This window comes from Schistocerca americana, chromosome 3 (assembly GCF_021461395.2).
Source record: "Schistocerca americana isolate TAMUIC-IGC-003095 chromosome 3, iqSchAmer2.1, whole genome shotgun sequence".
Taxonomy (NCBI): Eukaryota; Metazoa; Arthropoda; class Insecta; order Orthoptera; family Acrididae; genus Schistocerca; species Schistocerca americana.
The window spans coordinates 611,532,622-611,558,056 of record NC_060121.1 but is presented as its reverse complement, the minus strand read 5'-3'; the positions used below and the strand labels follow the sequence as shown (position 1 = coordinate 611,558,056).

The 25,435-nt window shown below is 37.7% G+C and overlaps 1 protein-coding gene across 1 annotated transcript in view; it reads right to left on the bottom strand.

The window, feature by feature from the left end:
• The window catches only part of LOC124607026 (26S proteasome non-ATPase regulatory subunit 6-like), a 190,724-nt gene that overhangs the window by 9,286 nt on the left and 156,003 nt on the right, over positions 1-25,435 (bottom strand). Inside the window, exons 6-7 of the mRNA XM_047139191.1 lie at positions 21,112-21,220; positions 13,934-14,102 (exon numbers count right to left, since the gene is read on the bottom strand). Coding sequence (XP_046995147.1) covers positions 13,934-14,102; positions 21,112-21,220 — 278 coding nt within the window. The remainder of the gene's footprint in view (positions 1-13,933; positions 14,103-21,111; positions 21,221-25,435) is intronic.

Sequence of the window (25,435 nt, the reverse complement as noted above, 5' to 3'; positions counted from 1 at the left end):
ATCTGAAGGCAATGTAAATTTTGCTAAGACAAATGTCAAAAATGTCAAATAGATACAACTATACTGAATTTAAAAGATTAATTATATTCTGACTTAATTAGAAATTAGCTCATATATTAGCCTTAGGTTAAATGTTTCAGAACAATCTGAAGATTCAGATGAAGTAACTATCTCAAGTTCCACTGTCACAGCATTGAAGGAATGTATGAATGACTTGACTGAACCACGAGTTCAGTAAAATATAGAATTACCCATTAGTACACTTCATTTGTCAACTGCACTTGGAAAAGTCTATTGTAGATATGGAATTGGTCTGGGAGAGAGTATTTAAAATGTAGTACACAGCAATTCTGTAAACATTTCAAATTAAGTGGAATGGTTTTGGTTATCATGATTGATGTTAATTTGTTTGAAATGTTGGAACTTGATAGAAAAGTAACCAACAGTTAAACAGTAGCAGTAAGAGAAAGAACTACTAATGAAAAGATAATTAAGTTTATACCTGATGGTAGCAACATGGTTCTGATTCAAATGTAAGACTTAACTCAAGTGCTTGGGTTTGCAACGGGAATTGTAATGAAAAAGGTAAAACAGGATGCATTATTAAAGAGAATCACAAGACCTTCACATTACACTGACAAGCCCCTTCAGGGAGTTCACACTATTCATGAATTTTTAGTTAATGCCTACAAGTCCCCACGTCAGTTGTTCTTTAATTTTTTGCAGTTTGTTTTACATACAATAATCCTTTCTTCCTCCTATTTTGTATATTCTGTTTACATCTACATTTATACCTACATATGTACTGCACAAGCCACTGCACACTGCGTGGCGGAGGGTACTCTCTACCACTATCAATCATTTCCTTTCCTGTTCCACTCACAGAAAGAGCGGGGGAAGAACGACTACTGTCTATATGCCTCCATGTGAGTGCTAATGTGTCCTACCTTATCTTTGTGGTTCTACAAGTCAGCTTCAAATGCCAGTTCTCTAAATTTTCTCAACAGTGTTCCTCAAAAAGAGCGTCACTTTCCCTTTAGTGAATCCGACTTCAGTTCTCAAAGCATCTCTGGGTTCACAGTTTTTGTATAATCATAACATAACTCATGCTTGACTACAAGTCCTGTATGATACAAAATAGTTTTTGCATAGTCATCACATTTGGTGACAAATCCAGGAACTTGGTTTTTGCATAAGCATCACATCTCATGTTTGATAAATCCTGGACTAGGAAAGAACGTCGCCTTCCCATTAGTGCACCCCACTTCAGTTCCCAAATTGTCTCTGTAATACATACTGGCATCTTGTTCATACTTACTGGGGTAACAAATATAGCAGCTTGCTTCAATGCCTTTATTTAACCTGACCTAGTGTCTTGAGTAGTAGTCAAGAACAGGTGCGACTTATGTCCTGTATGCGGTCTCCTTTACAGATGAATCGCACTTTTCCTAAAATTCTCTCAATAAACTGAAGTCAACCCCCATCACATCAGGCTTCACATGCTCATTCCATTTCATATCACTTTACAACATTATGCCCAGATATGTAAACGATGTGACAGTGTCAAACAGGACGCTACTAATGCTCTATCTGAACATTAAGGGTTTGTTTTTCCTACTCATCCACATTAACTTAATTTTTTCTGTATTTAGAGCTAGCTGCCATTTATCACACCAATTAGAAATTTTGCTTACATCATCTTGTATCCTCCCAGTCACTCAACTTCAACACCTTCCCACACACCACAGCACCATCAGCAAACAACTGCTGTTTGCTGCCCAACCTATCCACCAGATCATTTACATTTATAGAAAATAATGGTGTTGCTATCCTATTTCCCTGGGACACTCCCAATGATACCCTTCTATCTGATGAAAACTCACTGTTAAGGACAACATACATGGTTCTACTACTTAAAAAGTCTTTGAGCCACTTACTTATCTGGGAACCTTTTCCATCTGCTCGTACCTCCATTAACAATCTGTAGTGAGGCATCATGTCACATGCTCTACGGAAATCTAGAAATATGAAAAATTGCCTGCCAAAATCAAAGATACAACAGTGACAATGTTCTCAGAAATTGCTTGTCCTTGCAGATAGAATTTAGAATTGGTTAATATTAGTAAAATACAGGAGCATCCAAGGTAAGGTTCCAGAAATACTATCACTTGTTGGAGTTTATAATGCTCAGATGGTATTAGGAGCAGAACGCTGGTTAAAACCAGAACTGAACAGTAGCGAAGTTCAGATTGGAATATTTAGCACAAGGATAGGTTTGTTATCAATCGTGCAGTAAAAAATATGATAATATGTAGCAAGGTTCCACAGATCCTGAATGCCTTTTAATCTGTGTGAAGTTAAGCATTAAATGTGGGTCAGAACAGTAATCAGACACTTTTATAGACCGCTTGGGTTAGGAGGTGTGTTGGTAGAGTGCACGTGCAGCCACATCTACATGACTACTCTGTATTCCACACTGAAGCACCTGGCAGAGGGTTTTTCATACTACATTCACACTATTTCTCTACCGTTCTGCTCTCTAACAGTGCGCAGGGAAGACAGACACTCAAATCTTTCTGTATGAGCTCCGATTTCCCTTATTTTATTACAATGATCATTACTCCCTACATAGGTGTGTGTCAACATCTATGGATTTATTGCAGAACATACAGACAGACAGACAGTCTTGTGAAGTACTTTTGAACACTTTTCCAGAACTGTCTTGAGTAGCCAGTTCAGAAGCCCACATGCAATGAAAGTGCCTTAGACCTTGTAGCTACATACAGTTCGATCCTTATCAGTAGTGTCAGTATAGTGATGGTTATTGACGATCAAAATGTCATCAAAACGATTATGGTTACTATAGTTAATAAATAGGTCACGAAGGCTAGGAGAGTGTTTCTGTTAGAAAGAGCAAATTTTCCTTGTGTCCATGCACAACACGTACAATTCCTAGCCACACCATAATGTGTATAAAAAATAAATAAATAAATAAATAACTGAATAAGATCTCAAAAAATACAAACAAAGCAGACAGGAGTAAGTGAGAAAGCACAGAAACACACCCCACCCCCCCCCCCCCCCACCCCCCCCCCCACCCCCCCCCCCCCCCCCGCCAAAAAATGAAATAAATAAAATAAAATAGAATTTACCCAACTGTGGTGCTACTGAGGCTGGAATGAATGCAAAATATAACCAAGAAGAGTAAACAGACACTAAAACCTGTTATGCAGAGTTCTCACTATGTATAAATTTAAGAGTTTAAACTAAGGAGCACACATAGGATAAAAATAATTCACTTCTTATTACAAGCTGTGTCAACTCAAAAATGAAATGATGTGTTTTGATGTGCTGCTGCTGGGATGGAAGCTACCATGCAACTGGAATTACATGGAGAGGTACTTGGAAGACTGAGATAAGACAAAAATATGTAACCATGTGGTTTAATTTCTCTATTCGCATGGTAGGAGTAACAGGCTCTCAATTTTAATGAAAAAATGCAGAGGAATACAAGGTATTACTTTCAGAGTGGTGTACCCAAATATATGTAGTATGGAAGGAGATACAGTAGGTGTGCTACAGGAAGAGGACCTAGATGTGTGATGAGATGGAGTGGAGAATACTGTATATAGGGACTCCATCTCTGTGGAGAATATTTGATGGGGAATGAGAAGGCAGTGGTACCAGAGGAATAAGGAGAAAAAAATTTATTGTAGTTTTACTAGTAATGAAACATTTAATTTTTGACACTTACTCCAAACGTTGTGTGGAATAAAAATAAACTAGTCTGGGCTGTAAAAGATTAAGAAACATAAGTAAATGGGAATTTGGGGAGTTTACATATGCTGACAAATGGAATCAGGCTTCATCTGACATGAAGTAAAGCAAAGAGTCCAAGTAACCATTAGCAGTTGATGGTAACAGTCGTTACAATAATGAACTCCTTTTTTTTTTTTTCCTGATTTTCAAATTTCAATGTATGAGACATATCAACTTGCTGCAAAAACCTCCTTACCAACTTGTGGGGACTTCTCCATGTGAATTCTGTCTATAGTTTCTGAGGTCCTCATTGTCAGTTGCCATTCCTCTGCACATTCTGAACGGATCCTACAGTCTTCCATTCCTTGCACAGATCTTGAATAGCGCTGGCTATTGGGGAGTTTCCTACCAGGTTACTTCATTTGAAAAATTTCTTTACATTTACTGATGGAACCTGTCTTGTATTGTATTGTATGGAACTGGGAACCTAGAAATGACAAACAGGTTTCGTCCCCGCCGTAGCCCTCAGTGGTTCACAACCGCACAACAGGCTACAGCAGTCCACTCACCCCTCCACTGAACCCAGGGTTACTGTGCAGTTCGGCCCCCAGTGGACCCCCCCCCCCCCCCCCCCTTCCCTCCCCTACCCCTGGGAATGTCTTACACCAGATGAGTGTAGCCCAAATGTTTGTGTCATAGAGTAATTATGGTGTACTCGTACATGGAGAAAGTGTTTGTGCAGCAATCACCGATATAGTGTAAACTGAGGCAGAATAAGGGGAACCAGCCCACATTTGCTGAGGCAGATGGGAAACCACCTAAAAACCATCCACAAACTGGCCAGCACACTGGACCTCCACACTAATCTGCCAGGCAGATTCATGCCGGAGACCGGCACGCCTTCCCACCCAGAAAGCAGTGCATTAGACTGCACTGCTAACCAGGTGGGCTGAACCTGTCTTTATGTAACACTCCACAATATTAGTTTTCTGTTCTAATGCAAATTGCCCCACTTCTGTAACAACTCAACCGTATGTGCTTCTCACAACAACTGATGCACAAACACACAGCTGCATTCAACTTTCTTATAAGATGCAGTGTGGCCAACTTTTGAGACAGTGTTGCCACTTCACAAGCAATTCGACTAGAGATGATTAATTGGTATGTGAGGCATACTAGTTTTGTGTGGGACATCCTATATAAAAGTCTCAGATTAGGTTCTGGGATCTGTGCGATGCTGGGAGATTTGGGGGATGAGATAGATGGAAGAAGTAAGCAAGACGAGATCTGGCTGCTATGGGGGATTGATGGAGGTTCACCTAAGGAAACCCAAAAAACTATAGTCAGACTATCAACCAAGAACCTCAATCCTACTGACATTTCAGTCCTATCCAAAGGCTTTACCTTCAGACCCAATGCAAAGTTCCATCATGCCCCTTTAGTATCATACCCAACTACAATCATGTTGGACCCATCAAAGACATACTGTTCTTCTCCTTATCTCTATACTGGACACATTTTTCTCCTATTAATCAATCCAACCAAAACCAACCTAAGTGTAAGACTGAATCTTCCCTACCACAGTTCACACCACTATAAAAGTAAAGTGTAAGCCTCCTCCCTCTCAAACATAATCATCCCATTACCCCCCCCCCCCCCTTTTTTCTCTAAACAGAAGAAAGAACAGCACTCCACAACCAGAAAACAAATCCCAATTTAATCATCCTCTCTGCAGACAAATGTTCTACCACTGCCATGATGAACCATGGTAATTACTTGACAGATGGCAGCCATTAATTCTCTCCATATAAGCCCTGACATAGTGATCCCATCCCAGATGCTCAGTATAATCAATCTCTGCTCATATCCTTATGTCCATCCCAGAATCTCTACCTATATCCATTTCCCTCCTCATTTACAGTTAACTCCACATGATTACTTTGCATTTCAAACTTTTGTGCTTGGCGCAGAGTTCATAGAACCACTTTCAGACTATTTCTCAACTTTTCCACCCTCAAACAGCATGTAGGACAATGAATACCTACCTCTTTCCGTGCGTGCTCTGATTTTTGTTATTTTGTTACAGTGGTCATTTCTCAAGGTGTAGGTTGAAATCAATACAATATTTTAGCATTTTGGGGAGAAATAGAATTTAAATCACATAACATAGCCAATCTCTAGTAGATTTGTTGTTACCTTCTAAGTGTCTTGCCCATAAAATACAGTCTTTGGTTCACCTGCCAATAACATCTTGCATGTGATGGCTCCAATTCAGGTAGTTGGTCATTGTAATCTTTAGATATTTAGCTGAATCTAAAAACTTTAGATTTGTTTTACCTATCTTACAACCATAATTTAACATAATTTTTTTAACTCTCATATGAAGAACCTCACACTTTTTATTGTTTAGCATCAACTACCACTTCTTGCCCCATGCAGCTAATCTGTCTTCAGCATTTTGCAATTCGTTCTGATTTTCAGATAACTTTACTAGATGGATATTCAAACAATATAAGAGGGCTACTCACATTGTATCACAAACTGTTCCTAAAGATTAATTACAGCAGAGGGCCTATACTACTTCCTTGGAGAAATTTAGAAGTATGAAATAAACTTGAGATCCCCCACCAGTAGCACTTATTACCTCCATGTGAATAAGTAGTCGTGTTTCACAAAAACAATATTTTATGAATGTATGTTTGTTATCCATCAACAGACTGCTTTCTATACACATTTTGTACTGTTGGGACACTGCATATACATGATGTTTCACAATTCATATCATACACTTCTAGAGATTCTTTATTTTATTTATTTATTTACACATCAAGTTGAGAAGGACCAAATTGAGGAGCAAATCTCCAAGGTCATGGAACGTGACAGTACATGAAATTACTACATAGATGTAATAACAGATAAAAATAAAATGTTTATGAACCCAAAAAAAGTCAAGCCATAGGTTTAAGTAAATGCAATCAACAATATAACATAAGAATCAGCTTAATTTTTCAAGGAGCTCCTCAACAGAATAGAAGGGGTGACTCATGAGGAAACTCTTCAGTTTTGATTTGAAACTGCATGGATAACTGCTAAGATTTTTGAATTTTTGTGGTAGCTTATTGAAAATGGGTGCAGCAGTATATTGCACACCTTTCTGCACAAGAGTTAAGGAAGTCTGATTCAAATGCAGGATGGATTTCTGCTGAGTATTAACGGAGTGAAAGCTGCTTATTTTTGGGAATTTGCTGATATTGTCAACAGGAAACGACAATAAAGAATATACAGGGTGGAGAAAAACTGTGTCACAAAATTTTAACCCTGGATAGCTGATGCCAGTAGGAACTAAAATTACTATTGTTGTGTAGGTCGACAATGCACTATTTATAAATTACGGAAACTTGAACGCCACGTGCTCCGATTGGCCGTGGGATTGCCCCGCTGCCATTCATTGGTTAACAGGCAGCACACCGGTTGTCGGTTCACACATACAAATGTCCCTAACCCCGTCTCTGCCCCAATGTGATATGCTCAGGTGTCGAATGGGTCTTGCTATTTGTCTCCATCTCACATCAGAGGCATTCACATGTAAGCTTCATGTCAGACCACACACATCACTTGCAATTTAGTCACACAGTAAACATGGCGGCACAATATACATTTGAAGAACAAAGAGATATGGTTTTTGTTTATGTAACACGCACGAAGCCTGACGGTTGTATGAGGAACAGTATCCAGCAAGACGCCACCCACACCTGCAAATGTTTACAGCAATTCACCAGGAACTTGGTGAAACAGGCTCATTAGTGGAATATCACGATGATGCTGGAAGACCTCGAACATGACAGGATGGCACATTTGAAGAGACTGTACTCGAGCGCTTTGAGAAAGCACCTATGACAAATACTCGAGCAACTGGACACGACTTGGGGGTCACTCACTGGCTAGCCTTGGAGGGTTTGAGGGACAATGGCCAGCATCCATTTAGTTTCCACCCTGTCCAAGACCTAAATCCTGTGGCGGACTTTGAACACAGGCTAGGGTTTTGCCGGTGGTTTCTGAGATGTGTTGCACAGGATCCTGACTTCCCCGCCATTGTGTTGTTTACTGACGAGTGCACCTTCCTTCTCGATGGCCTTTACAACATTTGGAATGTTCATTACTGGGCAAGGGGAAAACCTCACGTCATGTATGACCACGCACATCGGGAACGATTTTCACTCAACATTTGGGCAGGCATTGTGGGTGACCATCTGATTGGGCCAGTCTGTCTGTCTCCTCGACTTACTGGTGCAAATTACCTTCACTTTTTGCAAGAAACTCTACCCGGCCTGCTGGAAGATGTTCCCCTGGACATATGTCTATGCGTGTGGTTGCAGCATGATGGGGCACCCACACATGATAGTCATGCTGTGCGCGGATATTTAAATGAACTCCTCAATAGCCAGGTAACTGGCAGAGTTGCTCGCAGAACATGGCCCCAGCGATCATCACACCTCAGGCCACATGACATTTTCTCTTCACCCATCCAGAAGTGAACCACCTAGCAATGAAGAGGCATTAATGGATCACATTCAGCATGCCACCAATCACATCAAGGCAATGCCAGGAATCCTTGAAAGACTTCGCAAAACACCGTTCGATATTACCAAGTTTGCGTCACATCAGAGGGTCACCAGTTCGAGCACCTACTTTAAGTAAACACTATCCTGGCCAAAAAAGAAGGCCCTTTTCAGGGCCAACACAATTTGTAAAAGACTTTCTGTATGCAAACTAACAGCTATTGACGGGTTTGTTCCTGGTACGTCTTATCTTAAAACTACAATGGATGTGTTGGGACCCCAGTGGATTTGCCCCCAGGCCTCCAGAGTGGAAGGCTGGCATGCTATCACCAAACATGCAGGCCACCTTAGATACATCACCAACTCCGGCAACCAAAGCATTCGCAGTCGTGTTGTTCAGAGCATCTGGCAACAGGACAATCCCGCGGCCAATCGGAGCGCGTGGCGCAGATTTTCCACAGTTTAAAAATTGTGCGTTGTCGACCTACACAACATTAGTAATCTTGGTTCCTAATGGCATCAGCTATCAAGGGTTAAAATTTCGTGACAACAGTTTTTCTTCACTCTGCATATATTGGGAGGCGGTCGAGAAGAGGTTCACAAACTTACACCACTTATTGCCTGAACCACCCAATTCTGAGCCAAAAATATCGTTTTAGAATGGGAAGAGTTACCCCAAAATATAACACTATACAACAGAAGCGAACTTAAATAAGCAAAGTAGACTAGTTTTTGTGTCAAACAATCACTTACTTCAGATACCATTCAAATAGTAAAAATGACAGCATTAAGTCTCTGAGCAAGATCTTGAAATGTGGTCTTTCCAAGACAGTTTACTATCTACCTGAACACATAGAAATTTGAACTGTTCAGTTTCACTAATCATATGTCCATTCTGTGAAATCAAAATGTTGTGTTTTGTTGAATTGTGTGCTAGAAACTGTAAAAACTGAGTCTTACTGTGATTTAGCATTAGTTTATTTTCTACAAACCATGAACTTCTGTCATGAACTGCACTATTTGAAAACAAGCCAATGTTGCACACAATGTTCTTTACTAACAAGCTAGTGCCATCAGCAAACAGAAATATTTTAGAGTTACCCATGACACTAGAGGGAATATCATTTATATAAATAAAGAACAGGAGTGGTTCCAACACTGATCCCTGGGGCGCCACCCATTTGACCATACCCACTCAAGACGCCACATCACAGATATTCTCAACACTGTGAATAATGACATTTTGCTGTCTGTTGTTAAAGTAAGAGGTGAACCAATTGTAAGCTACTCCCCGTATTCTGCAATGGTCCAACTTCTGGAGCAAATATTTTGTGATCAACACTATCAAATGCCTTAATTAAATCAAAAAATATGCCTAACATTTGAAACCTTTTGTTTAACCCACCCTGTACCTCACAGAGAAAAGAGAACATAGCATTTTCAGTTGTTAAACAACTTCCAAAGCGAAACTGTAGATTTGATAGCAAATTATGTGATATAAAATGATTAATCATCCTTACATACACAGTCTTTCCAGTAACTTTAACAACACTGATGGCATAGAAATAGGTCTAAAATTGTCTACATTATCTCTTTTCTCCCTTTTTATAAAGTGGCTTCACAACTGAATACTTTAATTGTTCAGGTATCTGACCATTCCTACAGGAAGAATTACAAATATGGCTAAGTACAGGGTTAGCATGTGCAGCACAGTCCTTTAATATTCTGCCAGGCACTCCATCATATCCATGAGAGTCTTAGTCTTCAGTGATTTAATTATTGACACAATATCCCCCTTGTCTGTATCACGGAGGAATATTTCAGACATAAATTTCAGAAAGGCATTTCCCAAGAGAGTTATATGATTCCCTACAGAAACAAAATTTTTATTTAATTCACCAGCAATGTTCAGAAAATGATTTTTAAATACTGTACATATACCTGATTTATCAGTAACAGAGATATTTTTACTATAAAATGAGTTTATATCGTCAACCTTGTGCTGCTGACCAGACACTTCCACTTCCTTCACAACTGACCATATGGTTTTAATTTTATCCTGTGAATTAGCTAATCTATTTGTGTACCACATACTCTTTGCCTGCTTAATAACATTTTTAAGCACCTTACAGTACTGTTTGTAATGGGCTACTGTAGCTTGATTCTGACTTCTAAAATTTTGATACACTTTCCACTTTGTAATACCATTAGTCAGTCACTGAGGCTGCCTTCTGCTGCCAGTACCCCATTTAGAATGTTCCGATGGAAAGCAACTCTCAAAGAGCATGAGAAATTTGTTAAGGAAAGCATTATATTTGTCATCTATGTTGACGGCACTATAAACATCCTGCCACTCTGTTCCTTGACGACGTTTAAAAAAATCTCTATTGTCATTGGATTAACTTTCCTACATAGTCTGTAATTATATGTGACATTTGTTTGAGTACAAAAGCCTTTTAGTGTTAAAAATTGTGCATCATTGTCTGAAAGGCCATCCACCCTTTTACTAACAGAATGCCCATCTAGTAATGCAGAATGAATAAAAATATTGTTTATGGCAGTGCTACTGTTCCCCTGCACCCTAGATGGAAAAAACACAGTCTGCATCAAATCATATGAATTTACAGGGTGTCCAGAAAAGGACTCCCTGATTTCAAAATTAAATATCTCGAAAACAAAGATCAATAGAGGAATGCAGTAAAGGGTAGGTCTATTGTGAAAGCTGTAAGAAGTTTATACAGCAGTTTGAAATAATAGTTACAAAAGCTGCTAACAGATGGTGCTGTAATCTGTCATACGTAATGCCTAGTGTAAATAGTGATCTGAAGCCCACAGCGATCAGTTCCACTATTGAAACGGGAAAGGAGGTTAGCGTACCGAAGGAAGAGATTAAAACCATGTACTCCATTGAACAACACGTTTTTCTGGTGCTAGAGTACCACAGGTTAGACGAGAGTCCTATGGCAACAAGGCGAAGTTTCCAAGCACGATTTAATGTTCCAAAAGGACCCGATGCGAAAACCATTCGTACACTCCTCACAAAATTTCAATGAACAGGCAGCGTAACTGATGATCTAGTGGGGCATGTTGGCCGCAAGCAAACCGCAGTTACGCCTGAAAATATCGCCACACTTTCTGGAATTATTCAGCGAAATCCAATGTCATCTGTCTGTAGAATTGCATCTGAGACTGGTTTGAAGTGTTCCAGCACGCAAAAAATACTGAGAAAGAGCCTACACATGTTTCCATTCAAAATTCAAACGCACTAGGCCATACCCATACGAGCTGTGCAACAAAGGGTTGCCTTTGCTAATCAGATGCTCACAATGATTGATAGTGAAGGATTTGATGTTGGCTGCATCTGGTTTACAGATGAAGCACACTTCCACCTGGATCGATATGTGAATAAGCAGAACTGGCGATTTTGGGGGTTCCGAAAAGCCATATTGGTGTGAAGCAAAACCCCTGTATTCTCCTAAAGTTACTGTGTGGGCTGCAGTATGCAGCAGAGGCATTATTGGCCCTTTTTTCATTCAAGAAACGGTCACTGGTGCACGTTACGTTGCAATTTTGGAACAATTTGTCGCCACACAGCAAGCGTTACAGGATCGACCAGGTACTGAATGGTTTATGCAAGATGGAGCCCGACCACATCAGACCGAACAAGTGTTTTGCTTTCTTGAAGAATACTTCAGGAATCGAGTCATTGCTTTGGAATATCCCAAATTTACTGGTGCAGGCATGGATTGGCCTCCATATTCGTCGGATTTGACTCCCTGTGACTTTTTTTTGTGGGGCACAGTGAAAGACATGGTCTACCCGAAGCATCCCGCCACGCTGGACGAGCTTGAATCGGCGATCTCTGTGTTTGTGGCATGTGAATCCATTTCGGTTGAGACACTACGAAATGTGATGGTGAATTTCATTCTTCATTTGCGCCACCTCTGTAGTGACAATGGTGAACATTTTGAAAACATTGTGATGTGATTGTTTGCAAAGATTGTTTTCATACGAATATTTCACTTATGTATGCTGATATGAGCTGTACAGTGTACAGCCCCATCTGTTAGCAGATTTTGTAACTAGTGACTGTGGAAGGCAGCTGGAAGATTAAAACAGAATTTCTATTTTGTGATGAATGGAAGCTTGCTCTCAATGTAGAAATGTATAAGTTATTGCAAATATTCGAATACAGCATTACTGATGTGCTGATTGATACAATCACAACAATTAAATATCTAGACTTAGCATTTGCAAAGTGATATGAATGAACACATAAAGGCAACAGTAGCAAAGTTGAATAGTCAACTTAAGTTTACTGGGAGAAATTTAGGACAGTGTAGCTCAGCTACAAAGGAGATAGCATACAGAGTTCTAATGCGACCCATCTTGAGTATTCCTTCAGAGTTTGGGATTCAAACCAGGTAGGATTAAAGGAAAAATTTGAGGCAATTAAGAGGCATGATGCTAGATATGTTACTTTCAGATTCACTCAACATGTGATAGCTACATACATGCTTTGAGAAATCAAACAGGAATTGCTGGAGGAAAGGCGACATTTTTTTCACAGAACACTATTGATAAAATTTATAAAAAGACATTTTTAGCTGACTATTGAACAATTCTACTGCTGCAAATGTACATTTTGTGCAAGAACCACAAAGACAAAACAAGAGAAATTAGGGCTTGTACAGAGGCATATAAGCAGTCATTTTTTCCTCACTCCATTTGTTAGTGGACAATGAACGAAAATGACTGGTAGTGGTGCAAAGTACCCTCCACCATGCGCCATAAGGTGGCTTGTGGAGTATGTATGTAGATGAATATTTGTAAATCTGTTCCATGGACTTAGATGAGAACATCCTTTCCTTAGTTATTCCCTGTTAAGTTTTCTGAGCATCTCCAAAACACTCTTACATCAACTGAGCCAGTGAAATACAGCCATCACAGCAAGTCTCTGAATTTCTTTGATCTCATTATTACAACTGACTTTTGCTTAAAATGGAGTGCCAATTACCCATACTATATTCATCCAGTGCTTCATAATGAGAGCACTTATCAACTTTCAAGGAACGTTAAACATAATTTCAAACCTTCTCTAAACTTTTCTTAACTTACATGTTTAACATCAAATATTAAACACATTAACTCATTTGTTAACCAATTAGACATTTCAAGCTCTTTTATACATGGGAGTTCAATTGGTTTTACTGGCTTGTTCTAATATGCATAAGAAAGTTGCTTTTACAATTACTAATACTCATACTTTGGGGCAGTACTACAAGCATCCCATTTGGAAAATACAAACTATTTGTTGTTAAAATGATAAATGTCACTGATAATCATATCAAGTGGGTGGTAAGACAAGATTAACAACAACAAAATCTTTCTGAACATTATATCAATCTTTGAACACTGATGAATAGTGAAAAAACCAGCCTCGATTGAGAAACACAATTAAGAACCCAGAAGTGAGTAATTTAGCCATGCAGCACAATCCAATAACAATAATAAAATATAAGAACACGTTCACTTTTATCACATTTCTGCACATATTTAAAATGAGAAGTCAAAATAAGTTTGTATATCATTATAATTTTATATATTATACTGACTTGTCAATGAATTCAGCAGTTACTCCAAATGTATCTGCCATAAAATCCAAAGTTAAGCTTTGATAGCATTGCAAAATTTGGGTATATGCTCTCAGTCGCATTTCTCGTATATAGTGACGATAGTGAGGGCTAAGGTAATAATCATGCTTAAGAAAGTCTTCCACTTGAGCTGGAACAAATATGACTACAATGTAGCATCATTGTTGATATTTGAAATAATAATTTAAGATCAATATATGAAAACATGCTGTCCAAATCTACATTGCACAAACAGTCCATTCCATTTGTAAAAAAACTAAATTATTTTCTGATGTTATCTCAGCATTACTGTTTCATTTTATATGTTACAAGAGTCACTAGTCCACTAAGTTAAGCATGTACGCTACATAATATATGGAATTTTTGTACATAGGATGTACCTGGGAAGACTTGACTTCAAGCACCATTCAGTATCATTGCACTTTAAAAATTAAAAAAAAAAAATACTCAAAGGCATATAAAATGCCTGATAGATAGCAAAACAGATTTTAAATCAAATAAGAAAACTCCTTATATTCAACAGATGAAATTTTAATATTAAACAAAACTTACATAGTGTAGAAGGCAAAGATATTCAATTTTACAAAATCTAAGTTTGTTTCACTACAGACTACATCACATACAGAAACAACTGAGTTTTGAACTGTTCTGATCATTTACTTCCACCAACTGCCAGTAGCCACAATTATTTAGGCTCCCAAGGAACATTGAATGACTGTAATTTCTCTCCTCCAGACTGCTCTATGGCTATTTTAAACTTCAAAAGTGTCTCATTTCTCACACACATAAACAGATCCCTTCCCATCAAGACTTCTTTTATTCCTCTTTCTGTATACATGAACCTTATGGTAAATTATCTTTCTAGTGTCAAATGGATTGGCTAAGGGAAAAGCTATAGGAGAGTAATTTCACACGATTTAATTGTGATGTGTCAGACCACTGTAATCATTGATTGGATAGCTCTTTCTATATTACAGGTGACTTTACAACTGAAAACAAGTAGCCTGGGTAATATAGAAAATGCAGATGCTTAATTTTGTTATAAAATCTGTTTCTCCGGTAGCACTATAATATATCTTTTCCATGACAGCAGGGATGGATTATTAGAGGAGTAATTATTTGATCAACTGTAGTATAGCAGTATGTTACAATCTTTGAATGGGCATGAGCCTCTGTTGGACTTTTGGGAGATGGCCTGAACTGCATAGGAACTGGAATAATCCCCTTGTTGGAGGGCTAAGAATGTACAACTTTTCCTCCAAATCCAAGCTTGATAGTCAAGAATGATTTCCCTCCATGGAGTATACTGGGGGCTAGCTGTAACATCACAGGAACTTTTGTTGCTGATCTCTTGCCCAATATGTAACGAATATAGTTCAGCTAGATGAGCACACAGAATAGATTATCAAAGTCAAATTTCAGAGGAACTAGAATCTTACACCTCTGAATTACACAACATAGAATAAAAGATGAATGGCAATAGCCAAGTCAATATATATGCAGTGGTTGGCTGGTTGTTTTGGGGAAGGAGACCAGACAGCGAGGTCATCGGTCTCATCGGATTAGGGAAAGACGGGAAGGAAATCGGCCGTGCCCTTTGAAAGGAACCATCCCGGCATTTGCCTGGAGCGATTTAGGGGAATCACGGAAAACCTAAATCAGGATGGCCGGACGCGGGATTGAACCGTCGTCCTCCCGAATGCGAGTCCAGTGTCTAACCACTGCGCCACCTCGCTCGGTATATGCAGTGGCAGGTGGCATTGTTCAACATTGAAAAATGCTTAGGCAGTAATCAACCACATCCAGTTGAACTTATGAACCACTTCAGTGATTTACCAGAAGTTATACTGACACAGACCTTACAGTCTAGGCTGTATAGAACACACAGAAATAGAAGTAAAATTACATTTATTTATTTTGCTAAGTTTAGGAAAACATACAAAGAACAGTTTTGGTTGACACACAATCAGGAGCATATCTGACCTGGGATATCTGACCTGGGATTCGGCTGTATGAGGCAAGTCCAAGTGATTTTGCCATCTAGATTAAATTATTTCACACAACTTATCAGGAGAGTGAGAAATTAAGACTTACTTGCCTTTTGAGGAATAAGATCAAGTCCTCACAATATTACAGAAGCTTTCCATTTAGATACAAACATTAGTAATGGACACCAACGTCCACACAGTTGAGGCAACCCTGGATACTGCAGAGGAGGTAGAAACTCTAGATGAGCACTCACTCATGTGATAACAAAGAACACACATGCAAAAGACAAGGAAGTTATAAGTGGAAATTAGTATGAGCAATCATTTCACAGCTACAGTATTTGTAAATGTGAAGTTGATAGGACACATACCTAGCAAAGAAATAAAGAAATAATATAGCCCTAGTCAGGACTTAGTAAATTTCTTGGGTTATGTAAAAAGCAAAAATGGTTATGGAAATATAAAATCCATTTCACACAAAGCTAGAAGAATTACTTCAGAAGGATGGGAAGGAGTATACAGACGATTTCATCAACCCAGAGATCAATTTAACACTATAAATGAAAAATATGTGAGCAATACTCCACAGCAGCAATAATGCTTTGGTACTTTCAGAGAAATGGTTGGCCCAAATGGGGGTTAGCATTTTCTTCTGTCGACCACTTCAATTATAGGAAAAACTCATGTGAACTTAATTAGGAAAACTAAGTGTTCAAATTTTACCTGTAAATTCTTGGCAAATTACTTAGGTCAGATATCTAGAGTAAGAACAGCCAATTCCAGAAAAGGACAAATAGCTGCCAAAACCAGACTGTCCTTTATTATTGTTGCAAAGATGGGTAAAGAAAAAAAGGTTGAAACTGAAAGGATTCTCCAAAGAGCAATAGGTGACAGAAGCTTGAAAAAGAAAAAAAAGTTTTTGATGAAGAACTTGACGAAAAGGAGTTGTACTACTAGGGATGACTGGTTCAGGCAAAAACATTCCAGAGGATGTATGCAAAAAGTGTTTCGGTATCCTTCAGAAATAATAGGAGGTATTTTCATTTGAAATGAAGCCTCTAAAATATTTTTTTTAAAAATTTTAATCACTGTTTCCACTCACTAATTTGGATAGCCAGTGTGAACCAAACACTGACAGTGAGTAATGTTGTATTTATCAGAGACCAGATATATATATTACAGAATCCTACCGTTTTGTCATGCCTTGTAAAAATGTTTTACACTTGACAGTTTAAATTATTAAAAATGAAAGGAGGTCACCACCTACATATTATTTCAATTCTCCCCCCCCCCCCCCCCCATCCCATTTTGCATTTTCCGCCCCTTGAGGCAATTTATATGAAAGGGAATGTTTGTTTGCTTGTTGAATTTTTCATTAAAAAAAGTAACAACGGCAAAAAATTTTAAAAATCTATGTTTCAAACTAAAATAACAGTGAATGAAAAAGCAATGGAGGTTGCATACTTAGTCAGCTATCATGTTGCTCAAGGTAGTGAAGCCTAATCAGTTGCAAAAAATCTTATTCAGCCTGCTGCTATTGAGATAGTAAAATGTATGTTGGTCAAAATCAGCATAAGAAATAGCAATGACCCCTTTTTCAAATGACACAGTCAATATCACTTGTTTTTTATCTCAAATCATGCAAATTTTCATTGTAAATGGATGAATCTAACAATGTAGCTCAACTTGAAGTATTAACAGTAATAGATGTCAGTAGAAAATGCATTACTAGAGGAAATTCCTTTATCCAAATCTCTACCACCACACACTACTGAACTCCAATACTTCATCTCCTAAATTCTTTCCTTGAGAAGAATAAAATACCATGGACAAATGCTTTGATATCTATACTGACAGAGCAAAGCTCATAAGTTGTGTAATAAATGAGGGTGTATAGCTTATAAGAAACATTGCCAAAAACTGCCATTACATAGTCCATCAGTACACACTTGCTACAGAAGAATTGTCCTCCAACTGTAAGAATGTTGTTGATGGGTTCATCAAAATCATTAAGCTGATCAAATCTCAACCACTGAATAATTTTTTATCCAACATTTTATGTGGGAAATGTACACACATTTCTTCCTTTCCATGCTGAGGTCAGACAATTATTTTGAAGAAAGAAGATATTTTTGACCTGAACGCAATTTCAAATTGAAAGGTCAGTTTATTTAATAGAAATTGACTGCTTCAGATTGCCTATTTAAGTGACATTCTTCCAAAGATCAATTAACTTAATTTAATCATTCATGGCAAGCAAGTAAATGTAAATACTGTCCACAAAAAAATTCTTGCTTTAGGGAAAAAGAAATAATTTTGATAATTTCGACATATACTCCACTTCCCAACTATAAAAGGTGTTTTAGAAGAGAAAGAGTTTGAAACAGGAGAGACATTCACTGAAGAAGCTTTTCAGCTGCTGAAAAATTTGAAAGCAGATTTTAATCTCTATTTTCTAAATGAACAGCAGATTAAATATCAAACTGAATTATGTTCAACGATTTCAGCATTACAATAAAAAGATATTTATTGAACTGACATCTGCTTCAATCATAATCAAAAGATAAATTTAAATTAATTCCATTAGTAGAATTTCAGTACCACTTCAAACATGACTATCTTCAACTGTTGTAAAATGCTATGTCAGCACTTTTACCATTTGCAATTACATATATGTGCAAAACAAGATTCTTAACTTGTGTGTTGACAAACAATAAACACCACAACAAATTTTATGCTATAACCATCATGAGTATTCAGTTTTTGTCTATGAAGCCTAATATTATGAATATATGCGAAAATAAGAACCAGTACCACTCATCTCATTAAAATTTATAACCACCATATGATTATGTTACTTTAAGTTTCTTTTAAAACTTTTCAGTTAATTAAAAAAATTGAAGCAGATAAATGCAATTTGAAATAACTGTCACTTTTGTTGCTCATAATCAATATATAGAAGGCTGCATTAAAAACCAGGGTGGCTACTCAAATACTCAAACTTGAAAAAAATATCCTGAGAATTACATGTATGTGGAAGCCAGATGGAAGCTTCGGTTAATTAATGGTGGTTGGGAGGAGGCAGCGCATCTCACAACTCACAATGAGGGCTTTTCTTTCCTCTTGGCTAAGATATTTGACTGCAGTTATATTCATGTATCATTAACATATTTTAAATATTAAGTATTTTAAAATTTGTGATTTATAAAACCCAACAAAATCAAATTCCAATGCAAGGTTAGAAACACAGAATTCCCTGAGATTTTATGAAATTCCTGAAATTCCCTGAGATTTCCCTGATTTTTCCCAAGTGAAATGTAATTTCCTGAGGATTTCAGGTTTTCAAGGATCATCAGAAGATCACCAGCCTGAACACATACTATAGAAACAAACCAAGGGTTAGACAATAAGTGGGCTTTAAAAAGGATTACATTTATTGAAAAGATTCAGGGACTGTTTTAAATGCTACTGAGTTAAAAGAAGAACTGAAAGAGGTATAACTCTTCAATTTCATCTACATTTGAACTTACAATACTGAATAAGTTTGACTGACTTGTTACCTGAAATAGGAGGAGAAGACCCTCATAGAGCTGTTAGTCTCAGTATGATGCTACAGACTTCTAGCAAAGAAACTCATTGTAGATTGGTACCAAAAGAGAGTGGAAAGAAAAGAGTCTTGATGCTGGGCAGTGGACTTGGGAGGGTTGTAGGCCACATGACATAGGACAAATTAGGAACAGGGTACCAAGCCAAGTACTAGTCTTAACCAGGTGGCAGAGGACACAGGGAATTTATGCAAAGATTTTGGCAAAGAGGATCAGGTTATTGTAGTAGGTGGAGAAAGGAACACCCTGGCTAAGAACTGTAACTACAGCACTATTTGACATTATTTATTTTTCACCTTCATGACACTGTAATTTTAATAGCCAGTTGTGTAATAGCTCCTCTAAACATTTCAGAGTTTTGGAAATTAAAAAATAACAATGAAATTTATCAGAACATAGAAAACATGTCAGAAACAATGAGGAAGTGTAGATTACTATACTTTGGACATATTTACAAAAGTGATGACAACAGACTAACAACACCACTCCAAACATCTTTTGGAAGAAATTCAACAATCATTTGATTCCAAAAGGTTGAGAAAGACTTGGAATGATACAATGTAAGAGAAGAAGAAGTAATAGAAAGAGAAATGTTTGGAAGCAAAGTATTAAAAAACATGTTGAAGAAATATATATGGTTCATACTGGACACATTTAGCAGTCATTAAATATAAATGCAACATGCAGCCAGACAAAAGGAGAAACAGTATGTGTTAACACAATACAATGCATGCTGAGAAAAACACTATAATAAATATAAATGAGATATGCTGGATACATGTTAATCTTTAAGTACAAATGCATTCAGATTCTTCTATTGTATAAAAGGCTTTTTGTCCACACCACATTTTTGGAACGTCTCTGAAGATATTCAGTGATACACTGTGTGCTGTAAGTGGTAACATATTAAACAACTGTATCTCTATGTTTTTTTTTAAGTCTAATAACCGAATTGTCCATCATCAGCCTTTGACATGTGTCATGGTTATGTATAGACTCTCGCAGTTTATGGCTGTCTTGGTTTCCTTGATATGCACCAAGCAGCTGAGAATAAACAGTGTTGCAACTGCCCAGTAATTTGAGCTATTTAAAGTATTGTCTACATGACACATGGTTTCTTAGTCTAGCAATAAAGCTAATGGCCTTTTTCCGCCAAATAAAACTTCTTTTTGCTCTAAAGGAATTGCCCCATAACAGCACTGCATACTGGGGTGGCTTTGAAAAAAGGCATAATAGGAATTCTAGTTTGGTTAGAAAATAGGTGACTCACACAAATTTTTTGCAAATAGAATGCTTCCAAGGGAAGAATTAAAATAAAAAGAGCACAGTCCGAAAAAATGAAAAAGAAGAGGAAGAGAAAACAGGAGATGAAAAATTGAAATTGGGATATGGTCCCTAGAAGGCCCTATTGCAGGAAAGAGAAGACGTCTGTCTTAGTGCTTCCATGATCATTCTTGATGTTGTAGTAATACATTCACTAAGTCCACTGAAAAAGGAAGTCTGAATGACAATTGACCCAAAGCTATAAACAACATACTAAACTTACCAAGATTTTTGAAGAATTCCGCATAATGACAGTCATATAGAGACATCACATAGTCTTTCATGAAACGGTCATTATGCAAAACTTCCAAAACTTCAGAGTTTTTTATAATCTGTAAAGAAACACATGGATCATTGGAGAATATACAGCAAAAGACTCTCCAAAATAATCAATTCTATTCCAGAGCTTTTCTTCTATAAGGTATTTTTGCCTTCCATACAAAACACACACACACACACACACACACACACACACAGAGAGAGTCAGAGAGAGAGAGAGAGAGAGAGAGAGAGAGAGAGAGAGAGAGAGAGAGATTAGATTAGATTAGATTAACTTTCATTCCAATTGATCCGTAGTGAGGAGGTCCTCCAGGATGTGGAACATGTCAGAAAAACAACAATACATGACAAATATTTACAACTAAAACAAATAAGCTAATGTACCATTCCACAGGTCACTAAAATTGGTGAGAAATCACACGGATCAAAGTGAATTTAAATATGTCTGCTTGTGTCTGTATATGTGTGGATGGATATGTGTGTGTGTGCGAGTGTATACCCGTCCTTTCTCCCCCTAAGGTAAGTCTTTCCGCTCTCGGGATTGGAATGACTCCTTACCCTCTCCCTTAAAACCCACATCCTTTCGTCTTTGTCTCTCCTCCCCTCTTTCCTGATGAGGCAACAGTTTGTTGCGAAAGCTTGAATTTTGTGTGTATGTTTATGTTTGTTTGTGTGTCTATCGACCTGCTAGCGCTTTCGTTTGGTAAGTCACATCATCTTTGTTTTTAGATATATTTTTCCCACGTGGAATGTTTCCCTCTATTATATTGAACAACATTATTTGTGATATTCATGCAGGAATGTCCTGCAGAATCCTTTGGAAGTAACTGGGACAAAATATACTTAGTGTTTTTCTGTATAATTAATCTTTATTTAAATTTGAGTGAATAACATTCTCTTTCAATCCAACAGTTCAGTTCACAGGATCAGTACCAGCAATAAGAACAGTCTATATGATGCCTTAACGTCAATTACTATCATCACAAAAGTGTGTTATTCAGGAATAATTTCCAATAATTTGCTAGCAGCTATGTGATACCTGACTACTAATAAAGTACAAGTTAAAATGAGTCCCAAAAATTCATTTTGTGTCTAGCTCCTCCTACTCCACTAATGTATTTCTTAGCAGGCGCAGTTAATGTACATACTATTTAATAATATCGCATTTTCACAGTGAAGATTGAGGCATAATATTGTAGATAACAGAGATTAATGAATATGTAGTTAATTTCCTTAGACAATTTGTACTTGTGGCTTGTTTCACAGGTTTCAGAAATGTCATGTACACAATAGTACACTACCAAGGGGAACGTAAGTTAGCTGTTGATTAAGCATCACTTGGTTCAATCCAATGAGGATCTGTGCCCAGAATTCCATTAATATCCACCACTGATATTTCTTGTAACTAAAAAAATACTGATTTTATGTCAAAGGGTTTTTCTGTCTGTGTTACCACAGTTTGTATTGAACTGGCATGACATCTACATAAATAATAAATGGATGAAACTAAATTATTATCTGGATTGATAAGGGTATTTTCGAGCTGTCTACTACTGAGGACATCTAGTGGGAGCATGGGGAGGAGGAAGGGGGGGGGGGGGGTTGGTTACAACTACAGATAGAGTATAATGGCCTATGTTTAATAACAATTACTCTTTATTAATTCAAAGTTAATATAAAGGAAGGTGTGTACATATAATAATATGTGAATAACATCTGCATCGTATCTCACTGTAGTAAAACCTCAATGCATTGATACAATATCTGTAACAAAGCACAAAAACAACTTTTTCTGATACCTGTATTATGATGGGATATCTGTTCATACCCACGAAAAGGACCAAACTGATTTTCTACTTTACCATTAACAATACAAGGTGCAATCTGCTTACTTTCAGAAGAAATATGAGTACCTCATATTTCACAAACAATTTATTTTCTGTGAATTTTTAGTTTCTTCCAGATCATAAAATGTTAAAATAGTTATGGAAATGGAGCTGGATGAAGTACTTGACAACTGCTGGTATTTCAACAAATTTGTAATGCATCAAAGAACTAAATTAAATATGAAAAATAAATCTTGAAGCTAGGTCCTTTGCTGGTACGTGCTACTCTTGATGATACATCAATGGTCCTTTTTCTTAGTATGTAATACTACTGATGTTACATCAATTCCATATGTATCAATTGTGCTTTAGCAATTCCATATGTACCAATCACACTTTAAATAACGGCATAAATGGCCAGTTTCCTAGCCCCAGTATTCTTCTAAGTGGCCAGGCCCCGAAGTGTTAAGGTTCCATCAAGGATGATTTTGGTTTGTTTAAGGAGGGTGTCCATCATATTCCTTGCAGTTGTGGCATGTCATATATTGGTCAGACAATAAGGACCTTTGAAGATCAGTGTATTGAGTGTAGCATCACTTATGCTTACAACAGCTGAGCAAATCTGCTATTGCAGTACTATGACTTGGGACTGGTCACTCTATGGAATATAACAACATGCATATTTTGGAATATAACAACATGCAGATTTTGGCATGATCTTCCAACTACTGGATAGTGTTATTAAGGAAGCAGTTGCGATTACACTGCCATGTGAGCTTATGAATAGTAATTGAGGTTTTTGCTTAAATTCTTGATGGAATCCTGCTCTCCCCTTCATTATATAACAAAGGGACATAGTTAACACTGCCTCACCCATTGACTATTAATACTCACTATCGATAACTCCTGACATTGGTTATCTTAGGTTTCAGTTGTACTAGTGCTCATAGAGAGTGTGTGTGTGTGTGTGTGTGTGTGTGTGTGTGTGTGTGTGTGTGTGTGTGTGTGTGCGCGCGTGTGCACGCACGCGCTTGCACGCAGGTGTGCCTTGAAAATCACAGGATGTGCACTAGTCAAAATATCAGTGGTTGTCATAGAAATCTCCCGGCTGCCTTCCCTTACATTATTTGCATGTATTTTCTATATTAAGGTGATATTTACTGTTAATTGTTTTATTAAGATGCAACATATGACAGTAAGGGGTCTGCAGAAATGCAGCAAGCAGAAGTGCGCCAATTTTCTTTTTGTGGTGTGTGTGAGACACACAAATGGGAATTCTTTTCATGCACAAACTACATCACTGATAATCCTTCATGTTTTCAAGCATGGATGGGAACCTTCAGATGTGATGGATGAGACCAAAAGTGGACCACATATTCATGCCTATCCAAGTCTAATAATATACTGCTGGGTACGTCTGCCTAGTTTCCACCCAACAAGGGTGATACAGACATAACTATCAAATTACCAGCAATCAAGCAATTGTAGATTGGCAGTCCGGCATTATAAAACCAACAGAAAATGGAATAAACATTCTGACTGAAGATTTCCCTCTTCTGGTAGTTGTGACCTGGAAGTTGGGGAAGGAGGGCGGTGAGTGACAGTGAAGAGGAATGAGACTGTTGCATTGTAAATACTGGAGAAAAAGTTTACTTGAACTATTATCCATTTCATTTCATAATGATTAACCCCTGACTTTGAGCTCTGAGTGACAGAGGAGAGGAATGAGGCTGTTGCATTGTGGATGCTGGAGAAAGAGGGTAACTGAACTATTATCCATTTGAAAATGACTGATCTCTGACTTTGAGCTCATATTCTGGATATGTTGAATGATTAACACCAATGTTTGTACTTTGCTAGAATTGTTGAAATACCTACTTTTATTTAGAGTATGAATATTACATTTTAGTTGTAAATGGAGTGACATACATGGTAATATTTAAGAGAAACTGTGCTTTCTTGAGCATTTTTTTGGTGAGTGTCAAATTTGAGGAGTCATGTAAGTCTGATCACAAGTAGGAAAAACGTTTCCTTTGCACAGTTTAGGGAAGTATCAGTTGCAAAGCTATTTAGAGAAGATTGCTGTATGGTGTGGCAGGTGGCAGTTGACGCTAAATAATGAAAAGTGTGAGGTGATCCACATGAGTTCCAAAAGAAATCTGTTGGAATTCGATTACTTGATAAATAGTACAATTCTCAAGGGTGTCAATTCAACTAAGTACCTGGGTGTTAAAATTATGAACAACTTCAGTTGGAAAGACCACATAGATAATATTGTGGGGAAGGCGAGACAGAGGTTGCGTTTCATTGGCAGGACACTTAGAAGATGCAACAAGTCCACTAAAGAGACAGCTTACACTACACTCGTTCGTCCTCTGTTAGAATATTGCTGCGCGGTGTGGGATACTTACCAGGTGAGACTTACGGAGGACATCGAAAGGG